The 19839-nt window shown below is 38.7% G+C and overlaps 1 protein-coding gene across 3 annotated transcripts in view; it reads left to right on the top strand.

Moving 5' to 3' along the window:
• LOC306871947 (regulator of G-protein signaling 3-like) overlaps positions 1-19839 on the top strand; it is a 137318-nt gene that overhangs the window by 97982 nt on the left and 19497 nt on the right. For 2 of the 3 annotated variants that reach the window (XM_079420225.1, XM_079420226.1), the window contains one exon: positions 18890-18960. In XM_079420225.1, the coding sequence (XP_079276351.1) occupies positions 18890-18960 (71 nt within the window). Of the gene's footprint in view, positions 1-18661; positions 18797-18889; positions 18961-19839 lie in introns of those variants that run through there. The other variant, XM_079420228.1, reaches the window with a different exon arrangement.

The following is a 19839-nucleotide window of genomic DNA, read 5'->3' as shown; positions in this document are numbered from 1 at the left end:
TGTTTGATCCTTCTTTGCTGAGCTCTTCAGAGATTTAATATCTTTGATTTGCAGTTGATTTTACCATGCTCAATCACTAGTTATTTGATCATTTAATTATCTCATAAACTTCAACACTGTTTCAGTGAAGATTCTTTTATTTTCATGATTTTTGGACAGTGTCTGTGAGTTGCTTTGCAATTACAAATGGAAATTACATTGAAATAACATGAGTTTAAATCTAATGCATCCTGAGAGTGTTTATTTGGTCCAGAAACAGTATAAATTATGTCTAAATGAACCTTAAATGATCTTGAAAATATGTCCATTGACCACATTTGAACTAGTTTTTAACCTTGTATGGAGGTCCCATGAACGTCTATATGGGACGCACAGAACACGTCAAAAAAAGACGTCATAAAAACTTTAATTCTGGCTCCTCATTGGGCGTCTTTTCAACGTGTGCAAAGACTTCAAAAAGACATCTTTTGGACGTAACTTTGCCCAGTGGGTATCTATTGTGGAATTGGAGATGCATCATTCATCTTTTTATTACAGTCTATGGTAATAATACTGAGTTACACTACTGCACTTGAACTGCATTAGGTATATACTGTAGGATCGGTTTGATAAAGACACCCCAAATGACTTGCAGTGCCATAAGAAGTACTGAATCAAGCTTTTACCAGTTACATATAGGGTTTAATAGTAGTAACAGCAAAATAGATATTATGTGTACTGGCATTGTTTTAGATTTGCAAATACAGTGCATTGAAATGTGTAATGTACCTAGTATGCAAATGTCAGATCAGTCAACTCTGAAGTACCATTTGAATTAGGATGTTGTTGTTGGAAACTTTTTCCTTCGTCAAAGCAGAAACCAGGAGACTTTGGGATAAGCTACTCTTTATTGAGAACCCGCTGTAGTCGCTGTAGTCATCCAAGTCTGACTCAAACAGTATACATTGTAGTTTATATACATTTCGAGGGGGAGGGATACAGAGGTGGAGACAATCTAAACAAAGCATGCAAATACAGTACAGGAATCGTACAGGAATCGGCCCATTACCAGAATTTCCCTAGCCCTGACATCATCAGCATAACAGTGTGATTCAAATGCATAGGTGCTAATCCAATCAACCTAGAGACAAAAGGTTAATGTCAGACACCTGGATTGCTTGACTTCATCATCTATGCCTCAAATGCTAAATTCAGTCTACTAAACCTTCTCAGTTTATATACTATTGTATTGGAACCTAAATTAAACATTTAATAAATTTGTAATACAACACTGTCTTAGAAGCTTGGTTGACCAGACATCCTTATTGTCAGTTTTTTTGTATTTTTAGACACAACAATTTTAAAGAATCGGGTCAATGATTCATAAAGATAATTGTCACATGTTCATGAACCAGTTTGAACAAATTGGTTGAATGAATGATTCTACAATTCACATATTAAGACTTGCCACCATCTATTGGTGGGTATTGTTTCATATAAAATGATCTAATTTAATTTTTTCCCAACATTTCATATTTCTATGTTCAGAATGTAATGTTTAAAGCATTAATCTCATAACATTATGCAATTATAATTGCAGTGCATATATATATATATAACTTTGTTTTTAACTGTGAACAGCCCTAGTGTATAGTGTTAAGGAGTGTAAGTAATTAAGTTCTGTGATTACAATTATAATTACATTGTTGACCCATCCCTTACATGTTAACCCATCCTTAAACCGACCCATACAACCAAACCTGCCCCTAACCTTACCCGTATCCCACCTTAATGGCAGCAAAAGTGTTTTGCAATACAATATGACCACAATAAGTGCATTGTACTTATTTTTTTGATGAAAGTACATAGTAGTTAAGGCCACCTAATATAAAGTGTGACCGATTATTGATTAAATAAATACTTATTTTCACATAGTTCCGTAAACAGTATATGTTATGACCTCAAAACATTTTTACCATAGTGCATGATTTGTAAACTAATGGAGTGATGTCAATGATGCTGTATGTCTTTGACGCACCATCTCTCTCTGCTGTTTTTGTAACAATGCATTGGGCAGGCATTTTTTTTCAGCGACATTTTACTTGTCCTGCTATTCAGTTGCACAATTGAGTATATTACTGGAAGAGCTGTAAGAGTGGTTGATGTTAAATCACTGCAGCCCATCAGGCGTCACAGCGCAGGGTTTTTTGCCGCTGTGTGTTTTACCCCACTGTAGTTGCCATAGCAGAGCTGGTGCCAGTGTGGCTGTTCTGAAGGTAGCAGTGTTTCAGCTCACTGTAGAGCAAGCCAATGATGCAGTACAAGTGTTTGTAAATGAGTTAAACCCACCATGTAACAGCCAGTTACCGTAAGTTATTGGGCTGTGTTGTCATGGTTTCAAAACCTCTGGCTGGCATGGCACTGTGTTTTAAAGTGTGAAGAGGGGGATTTTTATTGGGTGTTTTTGAAACTATACAGGTTTGTTCCTTAAATGAATATCTCTTCTCAGAAATGAATTTCATGGTATTTGATTTTTTTAAACACTAATTTACTTTCAGAGAACACAAAAGAGTAGGGTAAACATCCTATTCCTAATGAGAGACAGAATTTTTATTTTTGGTGAACTATCCCTTAATTTATCTGCTTTTCTTTTGCATTTTGCTTGGCTATGGTCTGTATCTATGTCTGAGTATTCACCATTTACAGGTCAGCGGGTTTAACCCTGAGACGCCATGACACCAGACACCTCTGCTCAAATTCATGGAGTCTTTTTGTCTGTGTGTCTGACAGGAAGCCCAAATTATTCACATGCTTTTTGGCTTTCATGAGGCCTTGATGAGTTTGACCCTTCTTTTCCTGTTATAAAATCCCAAACCCTGAACAGATGCTTTTCAAGCACAATTGAAAGCACACATGCATGCTTTTCCTGAACGCTCCAATTTATCAAGTAAATGAATAAATAAACAAACAAACAAAGAAATAAATAAATACATGTAACAATTTAGTTTAGAGACCAGTTCTCACTATTACCTAGCTGCTTATTAGCATGCATATTATTAGCATATTGGCTGTTTATTGGTACATTATTAGCACATATTAAAGGACATTATTATTCTGCATGCCCATATTTCAGATCAATTAATCCAACATTTCTAACAACTTAACAACTACCTTACTAACTATTAATAAGCTGCAATTTATTTTTATTATTTATTTTTTTTTAATGAGAATTGGCCCCCAAACGAAAGTCTGGCCCATTTTTTTTTTTTCTTCTACAAAAAATTGCTTGTGATATTCTTTTAAATGAACATTCTGCGTTTCCTTGAGAAATACAAATACCCAACACATTGGTGTACCTAATTTGAGCTACAGGATTGCTACGATATCAATGGAAAGCCATTGACAGTGATCCAGAGATGTGTTGATCCTTCTTCAATGAATGTCTCAATGAGTTTCAAAAGCTTGAAGCACTTAAGAACACGTTGCTGCTGGATTTGGACCCATTTAGTCTTGAGAGAGGAAATCTACAGGATGGTGAGCCACACAGCACAATATTCACAAACATCCTTCATCACAGGATGCCACCACACACACAGGAAGAGGCTATGTTCTGTTTTAACAGAGATCAATAACAGCAGGAAAGCCAGTTAACACACTCACACATGCACACACATTCATCATTCCCACCTTTAGCACTTGTCGTCACAATTGTTTTTGATTACATAGTGGTGCATTCCTCACTATTATTGTTACTTATAGGTTTGTGGATTGAAAGAAAGTTAGCTCATTGTTTTGATGGTCCCCTTTAGACATTCTATTGAGTATATGTAAGTGTTGAGGGTAATGCATTACTTTTTAATTTAGAAGGAAATATCTGAGTTACTTTTTCAAATAAGTAACACCAGTTACTTTGTTTCCCATGTCTTGACTGACAGCTCTTGTGTTGCCATGTTGAGAGAAATCGGGAGTAAGTGCAGAGGGGTTGTGCATGCTGTGTTAACATGATGCTTACTGTAGTTCTAGACTTAATATGAACATGTATTTACGCATTTCACCTGCACAAAAACAGATTCAGTTTTCCCTTAAAATGAAAAAAAAAAAAAAATTAAATGCAAACTCAGAATATTATACAAACCTGCAATTATAAAATGTTATAATTTGTGTATTTAATTCCATTTTATAAACCGATGTCTTTGCTACTGACCTTCGACGATCCAATTTGTGTTTCATATTTGTTATTGTTGAATAGTTCAATGTTGTGAAAGGGCTTTTACATTTGTAAAGGAAGAACTGCCCAGATTTAAAAAGTAACTCAAAAGTAATGTAACTCATTACTTTCTATAAAAAGTAACGTAATTAGCTAATTTTTAGGGAGTAACGCAATATTGTAATGCATTACTGTACTTTTAAGATTAACTTTCCCTAACACTGTAGCAGACTGTCTGCTTAATATATGCTAACACTTTATTTTGATGCTCGCAGCAGACATTCTACTATAAGTGACTTTGCAAGTACATGTCAGCTTATTATACTTACCCTAACCATAAGCAACAAGTCTACTAATACTCTAATGGGAGTTAGGTGACATGTTGCACAGAACCTCATAAACAACAGAATGTCTAAATGGCATCATCAAAATGTAATTGAAACAAACTCCTAATTAAACTTATGTGCATAACTCATCCCATACTATTTGTGGGTTAAATGGGTTAAATAATAGCACAAATACTGGTAAATTGACTACCGCAAACCTTAATAAATCATGTTGTGCATATCCAAATATCCAAGGCCTGGTTTACACCTGGTATTATGATGCATTTTGGTTGATCGGATCACAAGTAGATGATGGAGACACATTCCTGTTCACACCAGGTGTTTTAATACCTCTCTTCTCTACACTTTTGACCACTTCTGTCCTCATTTATCTTGACAAGAGCTTCTATGGGCCAGTGTATGTAGACCTTTTCTGATCTTTCGATTTAATATTGCAGAATAAGCTTGTGCAATTTACTTGAGCTGAACACATTTTTTTCCCCCCAAAGCTGTTTTTAAAAATTCTACTGCATGGATAAAAATGCTACACATATCAGTCAAAATTAAGCTGAGGTAGAGAGAGAGCGAGAGAGAGAAGGAGAAACATTAGTCATCTACAGTATAAGTTGTCAGCAAATCCTTTAAATTTTACTGGTATTTAGAATAGAGTAAGATATAAAAAGAAAATGAAAATGTAATTAACTATAAAATTATAATACAAAATTCTACATACAGTCATAAAACAGAAGTGTTTACTTTTATTTTTGCATACTAAAAATAAAAACAAAACTGCATTTTTAAAATAAAGAAAACAAATAGGATGCACTTTTAGCCGTCTGTTTTCTTGTTTGGCCAATAAAAATTAAACTAAACAGCCTTTTTTTGTTTTGTTTTGAAACATGTTGTGTAGCCCTATTTCTTTTATTCCTATCATGTCATTTTCGTCTTCTTTGTTTTCACATTTTTCTCACCAATCTGGTCAAAAGCGTTTTCGACTACCTCTGGAAGTGATCAAAAGTGAACAAGCTCAAAATGTTTTACACCCTGTGTTTAGCATTTCAATACCAGGTGTATTGAAACAGGGCCCAAACAGGGCCCAAGAGCCTTCACCCTAGAGTTGTCACGGCAGGTTTGTACCACTCAACTTTACTTTGAAACACGTAAAACCAAGTACAAGAACTACCATGTGCTGTTTGAGAGTCTAACAGATGTGCATATAAGGTGTGAATTGTGTATGCGTGCTTTGGTTTAGTGTATATGAATGCACATGACACCTGCTAGCTCCTACAACAGGTTCTTATTTCTAGCTCTGCTAGGTCTTTCCTCTTCCTGTCTTTCTTCAGCGGTGTCACTCTCCATTGTGAAACAGGAACCCTCAGGAGCAAAGTCATGTCCTCAGAGTTCTTATCCACATCAGTCTCACCCACAACCAGCACAATGCAAGGAAACTCCAATCCCGAGCACTCACAGAGACTAACACAGAATAAACAGGAGAGGTCAGTTAGAAACATGCATTGTCCATGTTTAAGCTACAAAGAGAGGAGGGAAATAATAACGAAAAAATATGAAGGTAAATTAAGTCTGCGGAAACTGTGATTGCCCAGAAAGAAATTGCAGGGCTGACCTCTCTCCTGGATACTGGTAAAAACTACAATAAGAAAGACTGTTTTCAATTAAGTTTCCCCATAGATTTGTCAAATACAGTCAAAAGCAAATCAGGGGATTATATGGGAGGATAAAAGGAATGATAAAATATGTTAGTGACTCTTTAGATTGCAACAGCTGGGTTGTGGATGTAAAAATCCCATTGTTATTATTATTGTTATTTTTAGTTTTTTTTCTATACAATAAATAATCATGTTTAAAGGAACAGTTTTAAACTTATTTTCAGCATTGCGATGGCTGTGCCTAACAAGAACTAGTTAATGAAATCATGAATTAAATATAAAAAAAAACATTTGAATTGTCTTAGTGATTTATTGGTGAAATGTAAAAACTTATTATGGCGCTTAACTTGATTATGTCATTCTCCGTGCCTGTTTTGGTGCAGCTATGCATTATCATTTTATTGCTTTTCGCAACGTGCTGGGGAAATTATGTGCTAGCAGCTCCCTTCTCACTCACACCTGAGCCACTGATACTGTACATATTGAAAAGCCAGACAGCTTACACCTTTCCCTTAATGCAAATATTGCGTTTATGTTGTATATGTGGTCTTAGAAATAAATGATGCCTTGGTTTCATTATTATAATCCTTCAAAATTAGTTGATAATATATGCTTGAATGTGGGATATAATGTCTTGAGATTAATACATGTACTACTAGACTATAGGCCTGTACTTAAAGCATACTAAAATCATGACAATATTATGTAACTAATCCCAACAGAATATAACGGTGAAACCAAGAATTAGAATTAGATCATTATCACACTGATTAATAATGTTTCTGGTATATAAACATAAAAATAGTGCACAATGTGCTGTTTTCATTTGAATTTTTTTCTTTTGTGTGTGTGTGTGTGTGTGTGTGTGTGTGTGTCTGTGTGCATTTATTTTTTTATAGGTGTGTAGGTTGTTGAAACAGTCATCAAACATCATCAAAGCTATACATAATCAAAGATGTACATTTATATACCTAAATATGTGTTATATATATATATATATATATATATATATATATATATACCTGTATATATGAAGCTACAGAAGACACTTTCCCAGAACATAAAATAAGTTAAATTTACCCTGATCTTCAAATTCAAAAGTTTTCACCTCCAGGCTCTTAAAGGGATAGTTCACCCAAAAATGAAAATTCTGTCATTAATTACTCACCCTCATGTCGTTCCAAACCTGTAAGACATTCGTTCATCTTCAGAACACAAGTTAAGATATGTTCGAGAGCTCTCTGTTCGAGGCTCAGAGGTTCAACCGTAACTTTATTAAGCTACGAGAATACTTTTTGTGCGCAAAGAAAACAAAAATAACAACTTTATTCAACAATTCATCTCCTCCTCCTCCTATAGCGCCATTTTGGAGACATCACATACGCAAACAACCTATGCTATTCTGTGTCAGCAGCACCATTTGTGGATACGGTGGTTATGTTGTTTACGCTTTGATCTGAACGCAAACAACATATTTGCGTGCATAGTTTGCATACGTTGTTTATGTATGTGATATTCTCCAAAGAGTAATAGAGTCTTTCTATGCCCTAAAACTATTTAAATATTTGTGTGTGTGTATATATATATATATATATATATATATATATATATATATATATATATATATATATACACTATATTGCCAAAAGTATTGAGTCACCCCCTTCTAAAGAACATGTTTGACTACTTTAGTAATTTCCATGTGTACAAATCTTAATGTTAAAGCATATAATGATATTCTAAGGAATTGTGTGCTTCTAATTTTTATAGCAACAGTTTGGACAGGACCCTTTTCTATTCTAACATGACAGTGCCTCTGTGTATAAGGCAAGGTTCAAAAAGACATGATTGATTCAGTCAGTGTGGAAGAACACCAATGACTTGTATAGACACTATAAGGACAAAAGTGTTGGGACACCCCCTTCTTTAGAACAGAAAAAGGCACTAACAAAACTGTGGCAACAAAGATGGAAACATCTCTGTTGCAACAGTTTTGGACGTGTCTAAACTGACAGTACCCTTATGTACAAGTCATTGTGTGCATGTGCGTGTGTGTGTATATATATATATATATATATATATATATATATATATATATATATATATATATATATATATATATATATATATATGACCCTGGGGTATATGTGTAGCAATAGCCAAAAATATATTGTGTGGGTCAAAATTATCCATTTTTCTTTTATGCCAAAAATCATTAGGATATTAAGTAAAGATCATGTTCCATGAAGATATTTTGTAAATTTCTTACCGTAAATATATCAAAACTTCATTTTTGATTAGTAATATGCATTGCTAAGAACTTCATTTGGACAACTTTAAAGGCGATTTTCTCAATATTTTGATTGTTTTGCACTCTCAGATTCCAGACTTTCAAATAGTTGTATCTCGGCCAAATATTGTCTGATCCTAACAAACCATACATAAACAAACAGCTCATTTATTCAGCTTTCAGATTATGTATAAATCTCAATATTGAAAAATTTAAATTTAAGACTGGTTTTGTGGTCCAGGGGGCGTATTACAGAAAGTTTCTTATCTTAGGTCTTAACTTAAGATATGATATGTTAAATTAGGATTTTTCACAAATTCGTATTACAGAAGCAAATCTTAACTTTATTTGGGATTCTTATCCTATCTTACAAAATAGTATCTTATCTCTAGTTAGGAAATCTTAAATGGCATAATCAAGCTCGACGATCCACTCTCAGGTCTGTTACCAAGCAACCAACACTGCCCGAGCTGCTGATGAGGAAAACAAAAGCTACTTCACTTTAAAAAAAAAAAAACGTAAGGCATTAGTGACTTGCACTACAACCAATAATGGTCCGTGACACTTTTGTTGGTCTGAGTGAGCAACAAAACTAATCATACATACCTGCATAAAGAACTAGTGTACTATAAAGCAAGCTATTGTATGTAATCACATGGCTACGTATGACTGCAGTATAAGTTCATATTGGTTTACAGGTGCACATACAATCTATTCATCTGTGTATTTTTCACCCTGACTTTTACAGAGGTCATGAAAAGGTCAATACAACTGATGTAGCTTCATCTGCATTATAACCACCGTGCATTGCAACTGTTCTTTTAACCTGCAGAAAACATAACTTTTAACAAATGTGACCCTGGACCACAAAACCAGTCATAAGGGTAAATTTTCCAAAATTGAGATTTACACATCACCTGCAACCTGAATAAATAAGCTTTCCATTTATGTATGGTTTGTTAGGATCGGTCAATATTTGGCCGAGATACAACTATTTGAAAATATGGAAACTGAGGGTGCAAAAAAAATCTAAATATTGAGAAAATTGCATTTAAAGTTGTCCAGATGAAGTTCTTAGCAATGCATATTACTAATCAAAAATTAAGTTTTGATATATTTACAGTAAGAAATTATAATCTTAAAAATATCTTCATGGAACATGATCTTTACTTAATGTCCTATTGATTTTTGGCATAAAAGAAAAATCAATAATTTTGACCCATACAATGTATATTGCTATTGCTAAAAATATATCCCAGTGACTTAAGACTGGTTTTGTGGTCCAGGGTCATAAATAAGCAAGCTCAGCCCAGGTGACAAAATGTACTACAAAAATAATGTAATGCCTTAACAAAAAGTCAGTAATTAGTTGCGTCTTGGAGTAATGCAATATTGTAAAGCAAACTTTTAAAACTAACTTTCTGTTGAGTCGTGATTTGTTTTGGCTTGAGCCAGCTTCGCTGTTGGCGCATCAAACTAATTTAAGGCGTTACAGTTATATTACGTCACATACACATATGTCAGCTAATTTAAGTCAAATTCTTGCATCCCTGTGTCCTCAGTGAAAAACAATGTTAGAATTTGATTAAAACAGGTATACTTCCATAAGGAACTTTAGTTCTAGAACTAATTCCAGAGTTGTGTGGAAAAACACCAATTGATCAATGTGGATCGATGTGGAAAGTGATTCATGCCAGCTCTCTCTATGTTTCATGCAACCGGCTGCTCAGAGTATCAGCAGTTTAGCCATGTGGGATTTGATGTATAATCTGATGCTGTGACTCCTCAAAGTCTTCGGTCTTTAATTCTTTAATATAGCTTTCTCGACATGTTTCCTAACAGATTTCCTTTTTTTGTCCTGATTTCTCTCTCTCTTTCTTTCTCTGCTGTGCGGGCCATGTGGGTGGGTTTATTTTTAGCTCAGGGCCAGTGCGCAAACCCGGCTCATGCTGGGAGAGATTCAGACGGAGGATTTGAGCATGTGTTTTGTGGTATGCACAGGAGGACATGAGCCAGCAGTGTTTTCCCAGAGACTGAGATTCAGGGTCTTTTACAGTGTCAACAGTATTCAGCTTATTTTAACATTCACAAAGCTCATATTAAAGACTTAACTGTTAAAAAGAAGTACATTTTAGCTTGCTTTTAAAAAGAGTGCCTATTACTGAAATAATATGCTTTAAAAGAACACACTCAAATGCAAACTGAATGTGAGGTTTTCAGACTACTTTTGAATCTTGTTTGTAATAAAAATAAACATATATTATAAATTGATATTAAATGCAATTATTTTAACTTAAAAGTCTTTTTTATTTACTTATAGTGGCAAATAAATAAGATATGAAACCGGCATGGAAGCATCTCTCTTTAAGTACACTTAGGTGGCCTTTACATTAATACTCACCGTCCTGTCTACTGTTCACTAGCTTGACCCAGCTATACTTACCTGTGCTACTTACCTTCCAGATTCTCCTGTGATCCTCCTGCGTTTCCCTGTCTTAGTTCCTGGTTTGATCCTGATTCCCGCTCTCCATTGTTCCTGCAAAGAAAGGACTCTGATCAGTTTACAGCTAAGACCCATTTGAACTGTTTCTCTCTCCGGATTCCTTACCTGCCAGTCTCTCCACATGATCAACATACTCTGTTCAATAAATCACCCTGTTGTTTCACTCACCTGTTGTTTCCACCTCTGTTTGTGACAGAAGACCAGACCTACACCAACACTTCCATGGATCCCCAGCTTTCCTCACCCACCGATATCCTGGAGGAGCTGGTCACCACCCTTCGGGCTTCATTGATGCCAGCTCCTGTCCCTCAATCTGCCTCTGTCAGCCCCATGGCCATGCCTTCTGATTACGCGGGTGATTCGGCGGAGTGTGGTGGCTTTCTCCTCCAGATGGCGCTGTATATCGAAATGCAGCCGCAGAAGTTTCCCACAGAGCGTTCCAAGGTAGCCTTTCTGATTTCCCTCCTTTCGGGCCGGGAATTCTGTTCTGTTATGGGCGAGAGCAATATGGAACGCCAATGGTGTCATAATTAATTCCTATGAAGATTTCACTAACCACTTTAAGGAGGTGTTTGGCTCGGCTACCGGAGCGCTCTCGGTCTCGGATCAGCTACTGCGCCAGGGCTCTTCCACGCACGAGTACACCCTGCAGTTCCGTACTCTGGCGGCGATTAGTGGATGGAATGAAGTGGCTCTTCTCTGCGCCTACAGACAAGGATTGGTTTCTGGTATCCGTGCCCAAATGGCAATCTATGATGATTCTGTTGGATTGGAGAGCTTTATGCAGAAAACCACTCGGATTTCTCAACACTTGTCAGCCTGCCACACCGCCTAAGCCGCACACCCGTCAGTCTCACCTGCCACCGGTTCCCCAGTACCAGAACCTATGCAAGTAGATTCTACATGGCTGTCTGATCAAGAGCGCGCTCGCCGACTGGCGGCAGGACTCTGCCTCTATTGTGCTGCTGCCGATCATTTCATTAGATCCTGCCCCATCAGACCCCCACGTCCTGCAGTGAGTACTCTTCAGTTAGACCCATTCATTGCCACATTGTCCCTGCTTTCAGTACAACTCTGTCTCCATCTACCCCTTCCGGCCACTACGAATACCTTGCCATGCCGTATGGCCTTGCCAACTCCCCATCCGTCTTCCAGGAGTTCATGAATGAGGTGTTCCGGGAGTTCCTCCATGACTTCGTAATTGTGTACATCGATGACATGCTCATCTACTCCCGGAACCTGGCCGACCATCGCCACCACGTCACGCAGGTCCTTTAGAGACTCCGACAACACCACCTGTACCTCAAGCTGGAGAAGTGCGAGTTCCACTGCCCCACGGTTCAGTTCTTTGGCTACATCATCGGCCAGGAGGGGATTCAAATGGACCAGGGGAAGGTAACTGCCATCACGGAATGGACCGTCCCATAGTCTGTGAAAGAGCTCCAGCGACTCCTGGGATTTGCAAATTTCTATTGACGCTTCATCCAAGATTTCATTCTGCATACGGCCCCATTGACCACCATGCTCCGTGGTAAGCCCAAGTCCCTGTCCTGGAGCTCCAGCGCCCACGAAGCCTTCGAGAAGCTCAAGACAGCCTTCAGCACGGCCCCCATCCTTAAACATCCAGATCCCCTGGTACCATTCATGGTGGAAGTGGACGCCTCCACCACGGGAGTCGGGGCCGTGCGGTCCCAGCTGTTTGGTGAGCCTCCACGCCTCCAGCCTTGCGCATATTACACTAAGAAACTGACCCCAGCGGCGCATAACTACAACATCGCCAACAGGGAGCTGTTTGCCATCAAGCTGGCCCTAGAGGAGTGGCAGCATTGGCTGGAGGGAGCAAACCATCCATTCACTGTCATTACTGATCACAAGAATCTCCAATACCTCCGTGAAGCCAAGATGCTCAATCCCCGTCAAGCCCGTTGGGCACTGTTCTTTACCCGGTTTGATTTCGTCATCACCTATCACCCTGGAAACCGCAACTGTAAGGCCGATGCCCTATCCCGCCTCCATTCCACCGACACTCAATCCGATCCCAAGCCAATCCTCCCTCCAGCCTTCATTGTGAGTCCTATCCTCTGGAACATCGACGAGGGCATCCGTGCCGCCACTCAAACCAAACCTGCTCCGCTGGGAGGCCCAGAAGGGAAGACTTTTGTCCCTACTTCCCAACAGCAATCACTTCTGGGCTCCGCTCATAATGTACCGTGCTCTGGACATCCAGATCGCTTCTCAAAAGCCTGTAAATCTATTCCCTTCCGTGGATTGCCAACTGCCCCGGAGACCACTGAAATGCTATTCACCCATGTCTTCAGAAACGTCTGCATGCCTGAGGATATTGTCTCAGATCGGGGCCCGCAGTTTGTCTCCCATGTGTGGGAAGCCTTCTTCCATCTGCAAGGAGTCACGGTGAGCTTGTCCTCCGGATACCATCCCCAGACGAATGGCCAGTCTGAGTGGAAAATCCAAGAACTCGTTTGTTACCTCCGGGCATACTGCCAAGAAGACCAACATAGCTGAAGCCGTTTCCTCCCATGGGCCGAGTATGCACATAACTCCATCCGACAGAACTCCACCGGGCTTACGCCCTTTCAGTGCATTCTCGGCTACCAGCCACCACTCTTCCCGTGGACGGGAGAGCCTTTGGAAGTTCCAGCTGTCGACCACTGGTTCCGAGCGAGAGAGTGTGGGACTCTGCTCACATCCACCTCCAACAGGCAGTGCGGTGCCCGGCGTGCCCCTGCTCCCGATTACCATCCAGGAGACCAAGTATGGTTATCCACCCGGGATCTGCGCCTCTGCCTGCCCTGCAGAAAGCTGAGTTCCCACTACATTGGTCCGTTCCCCGTCCAGAGGCAGATCAATGAGGTCACCTACCAGCTCCAACTACCACCCAGGTATTGAATTCACCTCATGTTTCCCTTCTAAAGCCCTTTTCTCCTTCCACTCCAGAACACCCCGAGCCGGACGAGCCTCCTCCTCTAGAGATCCTGGAACAACCCTCCCTGTACCAAGTCAAGGACATCATGGACTCACGGCGACGGGGCGGCTGGCTCGAGTACCTGGTTGACTGGGAGGGTTATGGACCAGAGGAAAGATCCTGGGTGGCCGGGACAACATCCTAGATCCCATGTTACTGATCGAATTTCACCGAGTTCACCCTGAGCGTCCCGCACCCAGAGGCCGTGGTCGCCCCCGTCGCTGCATGAAGGCATAAGGAGCCGCCCCTGGAGGAGGGGGTAGTGTCATGGATTCACAGTCACAGCCACCTAAGTCACCGGCCACAACAATCACCAGATCGCAATCACCTGCCTTCTGATCACCCGCACATGCAGTCACTCATCAGCACTCATCAGCTCCCCTTTAAATACACGCTTCCCACAGACACTCACCGTCCGGTCTACCGTTCACGACCTTGAACAGTCACCAGACCCAGCTGTACTTGCCTGTGCTACTTACCTTCTAGATTCTCCTGTGATCCTCCTGCATTTCCCCATCTTAGTTCCTGGTTTGATCCTGATTCCCGCTCCCCATTGTTCCTGCAAAGAAAGGACTCTGATCAGTTTACAGCTAAACTTCTTTTGAGCTGTTTCTCTCTCCGGATTCCTTAACTGCCAGTCTCTCCACACGATCAACATCCAGTTCAATATATCATCCTGTTGTTTCACTCACCTGTTGTTTCCGCCTCAGTTTGTGACAAATACTGTATAATATGCTGGTGCAGTTTTTTTATTTTTTATAAAGTTTTAATTTCAGGTATCCTACGAGTGATTAAGCACTTCTTTTTCACATGGGTGTTGAGGACACACACAGGATATTACTCATATAGTACCATCATTATTGACAATCTCCTACAGTATGAAAGTATTATTGAAGTTTGCAAACACCATATTGTTGATGCCTGCTATATTATTTCATTAGGGATTTAAGTAATGCCATAGCAACCACCCAGAACACTCTAGCAGGATATAGGTTAAAAGCACTCAGAGCACCTCAGCAGCTGATAAGCATTGACCTGGCGACCAAAAAAGTGAAAACAGTCCAGTTGATGAACAATTGTGACGTTCAGTAGTCCTCTGTAATGGAAAATAACTATGGCCACCCTTTAGTGCGCCAATACACACACGTCACCATAGTTAAGAATATGGCCCACCTGCTCTGGAATAAATAAATACAGTTATAGCAACATGAACTGTGCAATGAACTGTTTACATAGCAATCTGACACTACAGTCTATACTAGCCAGAGAGTGAGCAGCGCTTCATCCAACATAGCCTACATCAACTGGTGCATGAATCCTTATCCTTACCTAACCGTTTAATGCACAAGTAGTTCCAAGTCAGTTTAATCACCGTTCCATATTAATGCGCTGCTTTAATTGAAAGTGGTCGCGTCAAGAGGTTCTTTGCCTCCACATCGTGCATTAAAATCCTTAAATGCATGGCTAGCGCTTGATTATCCCTTACTAATTTATTGCCACAGTTGGTTTTGGCTTGCTCACTGCATGGCCCAAGAATAGTTTTCTGTAGTTTCTTTGAAACAATATTTAAAAAAAATTGACATGACTTGACATTGACATGACAAGTGATGGAAACATATTTCTAATTCATAAACATCCTGTTGAGAAACACTAGGGTAAATATTGTTACATCTGCAATCCACCTGAAGGCTTCGCATGTCTGTTTTATAGAAGCTTGCTGGTCACACACTAATGGACTTCCTCTAACGTCATTTTATGTGTGTGTGCATTTACGTCAGTATCATTCTAATGTTTTTACTTGACATTTTAGTGGGCTGTTTTCATTGGAGAACAACATTTTGTAAATGAACTGTAGGGACATCCTCCTGAAGCAAAGCTTCAGCTCTCTTTAAAGAACACTGATGTTTAGTTTTTGAGTCACCATTACTTTGGAGAGAGTCCAGAGCATTAAAGGAGTAGTTCACCCATGAACTAAATTAAATTCTACCACAATCAGTTTGAAATATGGTGGTGCTCTTTTCCAAGAAGGCATGAAATCCAGGCCTTTAAAAAAAGTGAGTAAACACATCATGATGTAAACTTGTCTATAAAAGAAAATAAATAAATAAAAACATTACCCCCCCACCCCCTTTCTTTGGTCTTTCTTGGTCTTTCTTCTCAGCTTGACCTCCACCATTCCTGTTTACTGCCATTTCTTAATTACATTACGAACTAAGGAAATTACTGTTCAGAGGAACCCATGGTTTTTGATTATTGGGACTTTTGAGAAGTAAGAATATTAATAAAGCTTTGAAATTTTCATCTGCTGGCCTTTCCTAATAATGATTGTGAACAAGCTATAGAGCTATAGACCTAACAAGCTAATGTCTGAGACCTTGGTAAAGGTTATCTGACAGCTCAAGTTTCTTGCATGGTGCACATTTCCCTTTTTATACTCTAAGGGTGTATTCACACCAGAAAAAAGCTTTTTTTTTTTTTGGTGTGGTTCGCTTTCACACTGCCCTTTTTGCAAGTGAACCAGAAATTGTAAACAAACCCACACATGTGCTAAGGTCATCCATCCATTGGTTCATCCATTCAACCGTACCAGAGTATGTTTGAAACCGGACCGAGACCACCTCTTCAGCTGGGTCTCGGTACGGTTGTTTGGGCCACATCCGAGTGCGATTGCTGTATTCACACCTGGCCAAAAGATCCGCACCAAGGGAGAAACTTGAGTTCAATTCAATCGAACCAAAGGAGACAGGTGTGAATACACCCTAAAAGTGTAAACAGACCAAATAATCTTTATAGGCTACTTGTTGGAGTGTAATTAATGTTTTACTGTCTTAACTATTCATAGTAAGCAAGCAAATAATTAAATAAATAACAACTAGGGGTGCACAAACTTTTGCATGCCACTGTATGTGTGCTATACCAGGTTTTTTTTTTCCATCCAGCAGTTCAACGTGTTCAAAAGTGTTAAAAAATATAACGTTACATTTATATAAACTTGGGTCCCACTTTATATTAGGTGGCCTTCACTACTATGTACTTACAAATTAAATTAATTGTGTACATACATGTTTTTAAATTGTACTTATATTTTTAAAAATACCTATATGTAGTTACATCTGTAATTAATTTCTCTAATTACACTGTTGACCCATCCCTTACACCTTAACCCACCCTTAAACCTAGCCATACCTCCCTAACCTTACCCGTATCCCAAGTGTTTTGCAATACAATATGACCACAATAAGTACATTGTACTTAATTTTTTATTTAAGTACATAGTAGTTAAGGCCACCTAATATAAAGTGTGACCTAAACTTGTGTAAATATCTTGCAGTGTTTTAAAGTCAGTAGTACACAAGAAGCATTTTACAGTTGTGAGGTAAAAAGAAAAAAAGAAAAAAAGAAAAAAAAATCTATAATGCAACCTCTCCTGCTCCTGGCATCAGAGCTTGCAGAAATGGCTCCTCTGGGAATCTGGTTTTCCTGCTTCCCACATTCAGGGTCCTAAGATTAGTTGCTTTATTGTGATGCCAGAGCTGACCGTTCTGACCCCTGTGAGACTATGGGTGGGTTCTGATAACGCTGTTCTCAGAACAACCCATCTAAATTCAGAACTACCCATTTAAAGAGTTTCTTGAATTTAAGATAACTCAATCATGCCCTCCAACGTTATTAATGCTAAGGGGTGTACTCATATATACCTGTACGTAATATAATAATAAAAAGCTTCTGTGTAGAGTTGTTTTGAACTACCCCTGTACTGAGGTGAGTTGTAACTACCTAAAAGAAATTATGGACGTAAAGTCAGTGTGAAATGAAGATTTCCCATATCCAGTTCATAAATGCATGTTATTGATAAAATAACATGCATTTGGAAAATAGATAGAGCTTTATTGTGAACGATTCATCCATGCACTATTTATTTATTTGACTTTGAAATCTTTAAACAAAATATCCATAACCCAATAAACGACAGACTTCTTTCTTCTCCAATCATTTAGTCTGCTTAAAAACACATATCAAGTCAACAGCCTACTTTTTTGGTTTATTTGTTTGATAATCCATTACACTTACACTTACTTGTGAAAAGAAAAAAAAGTAATTCCTTCCGAACAAGCTAGACAAAAATAAAATGGCCTGACAATTAAAAAGGACAGCCGTGGTATTTATATACAGCAGGTTTGTTTGTTTTAATATTTGCATAGTTAAACCCCTGTGTTACAACTATCCACAGTTTCTCTTACTTTGCCATTACTCCTAAACACCGTACACCACAATAAAGTAGATACCTTCCAAGTCTAGAGAATAATGTGCCATTGTCACAAGAGTTTGTTGAAACAATGTTTTTGCTCGATAAAGTCTCATTTTCAGAGGTGTGACAAATCCTGAGGGAGCTCAGATGTGATACAAAACATTATATATACAGAAGGGGAAATATTTGTCTAACCGAGAGGGCCAAGAAAAGCTGTTTATTGTCCAGTCGCAACACGAGACGTCTGTGCCATGTATGGCTACAGCCAGACCATGGGTCAAGATAGGACTTGCACACAATGGCTCATTCTTCTACATTCAAAGTGGTTTCAAACCTTCAGACTGACAGCCCACTTTCACTCCCCCTCCCCCTGTTTTCTCCTCGGTCCGTTCAGCCTATTATATCCCTCTGAGGACAGGAAGTGTAATGTGACTCCAAGGTCTGAGCCCCTTGCTTTAATCCAGGCATGGCTGGAAACCAACTGAGCATATCACATACACACACAATCTCACACACTCACTGCTGAGGATTACAGAAACCAGGGTCACACACACTCGCACAGACAGTGTAGAGCTATGGCCTGTACCAGACGGTGAGGATTAACTTGTCTTGGTTTAGCTACTTGTGGAACTGTAGCTGCGTTGCTTTCCTTACTGGATGATGCTGACTGTTGGTCTCTCCACAGCTGAGCGCCGGCTCTGAATGCAGCTGTGACGTGCGTCCTGACGGGACCAAGAAGAAGAAATCCAAAAACCTGTAAGTCCCATTCCCATTTTCTCAGTCTCAACTAGTTAACTTATTTTATCATTTAATGTGATGTTTTAAAAAATTTGAAAAATCTCATTGTTGGTCTTAGTTCTTCGTTAGTTCTTTTAATCTAATAGTGAAATTTCCACTAGTTTTGTGATAACTGTGGCAAATGTAATGGTAGACGCTGACGTGATTTGAGATGGGTAACGCTTTACTTTATCTCCCATTTGTTACCATTAGTTAATGCATTAACAGTAGCATTACAGTATTATTTATCTTTGTTAAGGTTACTTAATAAAAATGCAACTTTTAATTTTTATTTCAAGTTAGCTAGGGCCAGTTAAATAAAACGAACAGATATAAGACTAATAATGCAGAGTTAACTAAGATTAGTAAAGGCTTTAGAAACTGTAAAACTTCCATTGTAAGCTCATAACTACATTGTAATATATTGGATTTTTCAAAGTTGGAAATAAAACAAAGACTATTGGGGTACTTTTGCACAAGAAAATGCTAGTCTTTCTACTTCAAAATTGCTTGTTTAATTCAACGTGTTACTTGCCATTTATTTGCAATTGTTTATTAAATTTACTAGCAGTTTCTGAGTGGAAATTGTTTGCAGGTAAATCCTTTTCAGTGTGTTGTTGTTGACTAATGTTAACAAATGAAAAAGTTTTCATTTGATTGAAGACAGTAGTAGCCCATTGTGAAATCAGATTGATTGTAGTCAGGATTTAGATTGGTTAGGTATTTGAACTGTAAAAAAAGAAACACTACCTTTGACCTAATTTGGCAAAATTTTAAGGTAACATTGTATGCAGTCTATGTGTGTTGCACAAGCTATAGAAGTTGTGTCCTACATTCATAGTTTCTCAAACTTCTTCA

The sequence above is a fragment of the Barbus barbus genome, assembly GCF_936440315.1.
Source record: "Barbus barbus genome assembly, chromosome: 6".
NCBI lineage: Eukaryota > Metazoa > Chordata > Actinopteri > Cypriniformes > Cyprinidae > Barbus > Barbus barbus.
Note: the sequence above shows the minus strand (reverse complement) of the source record. Positions and strands in the feature narration are given on the sequence as shown.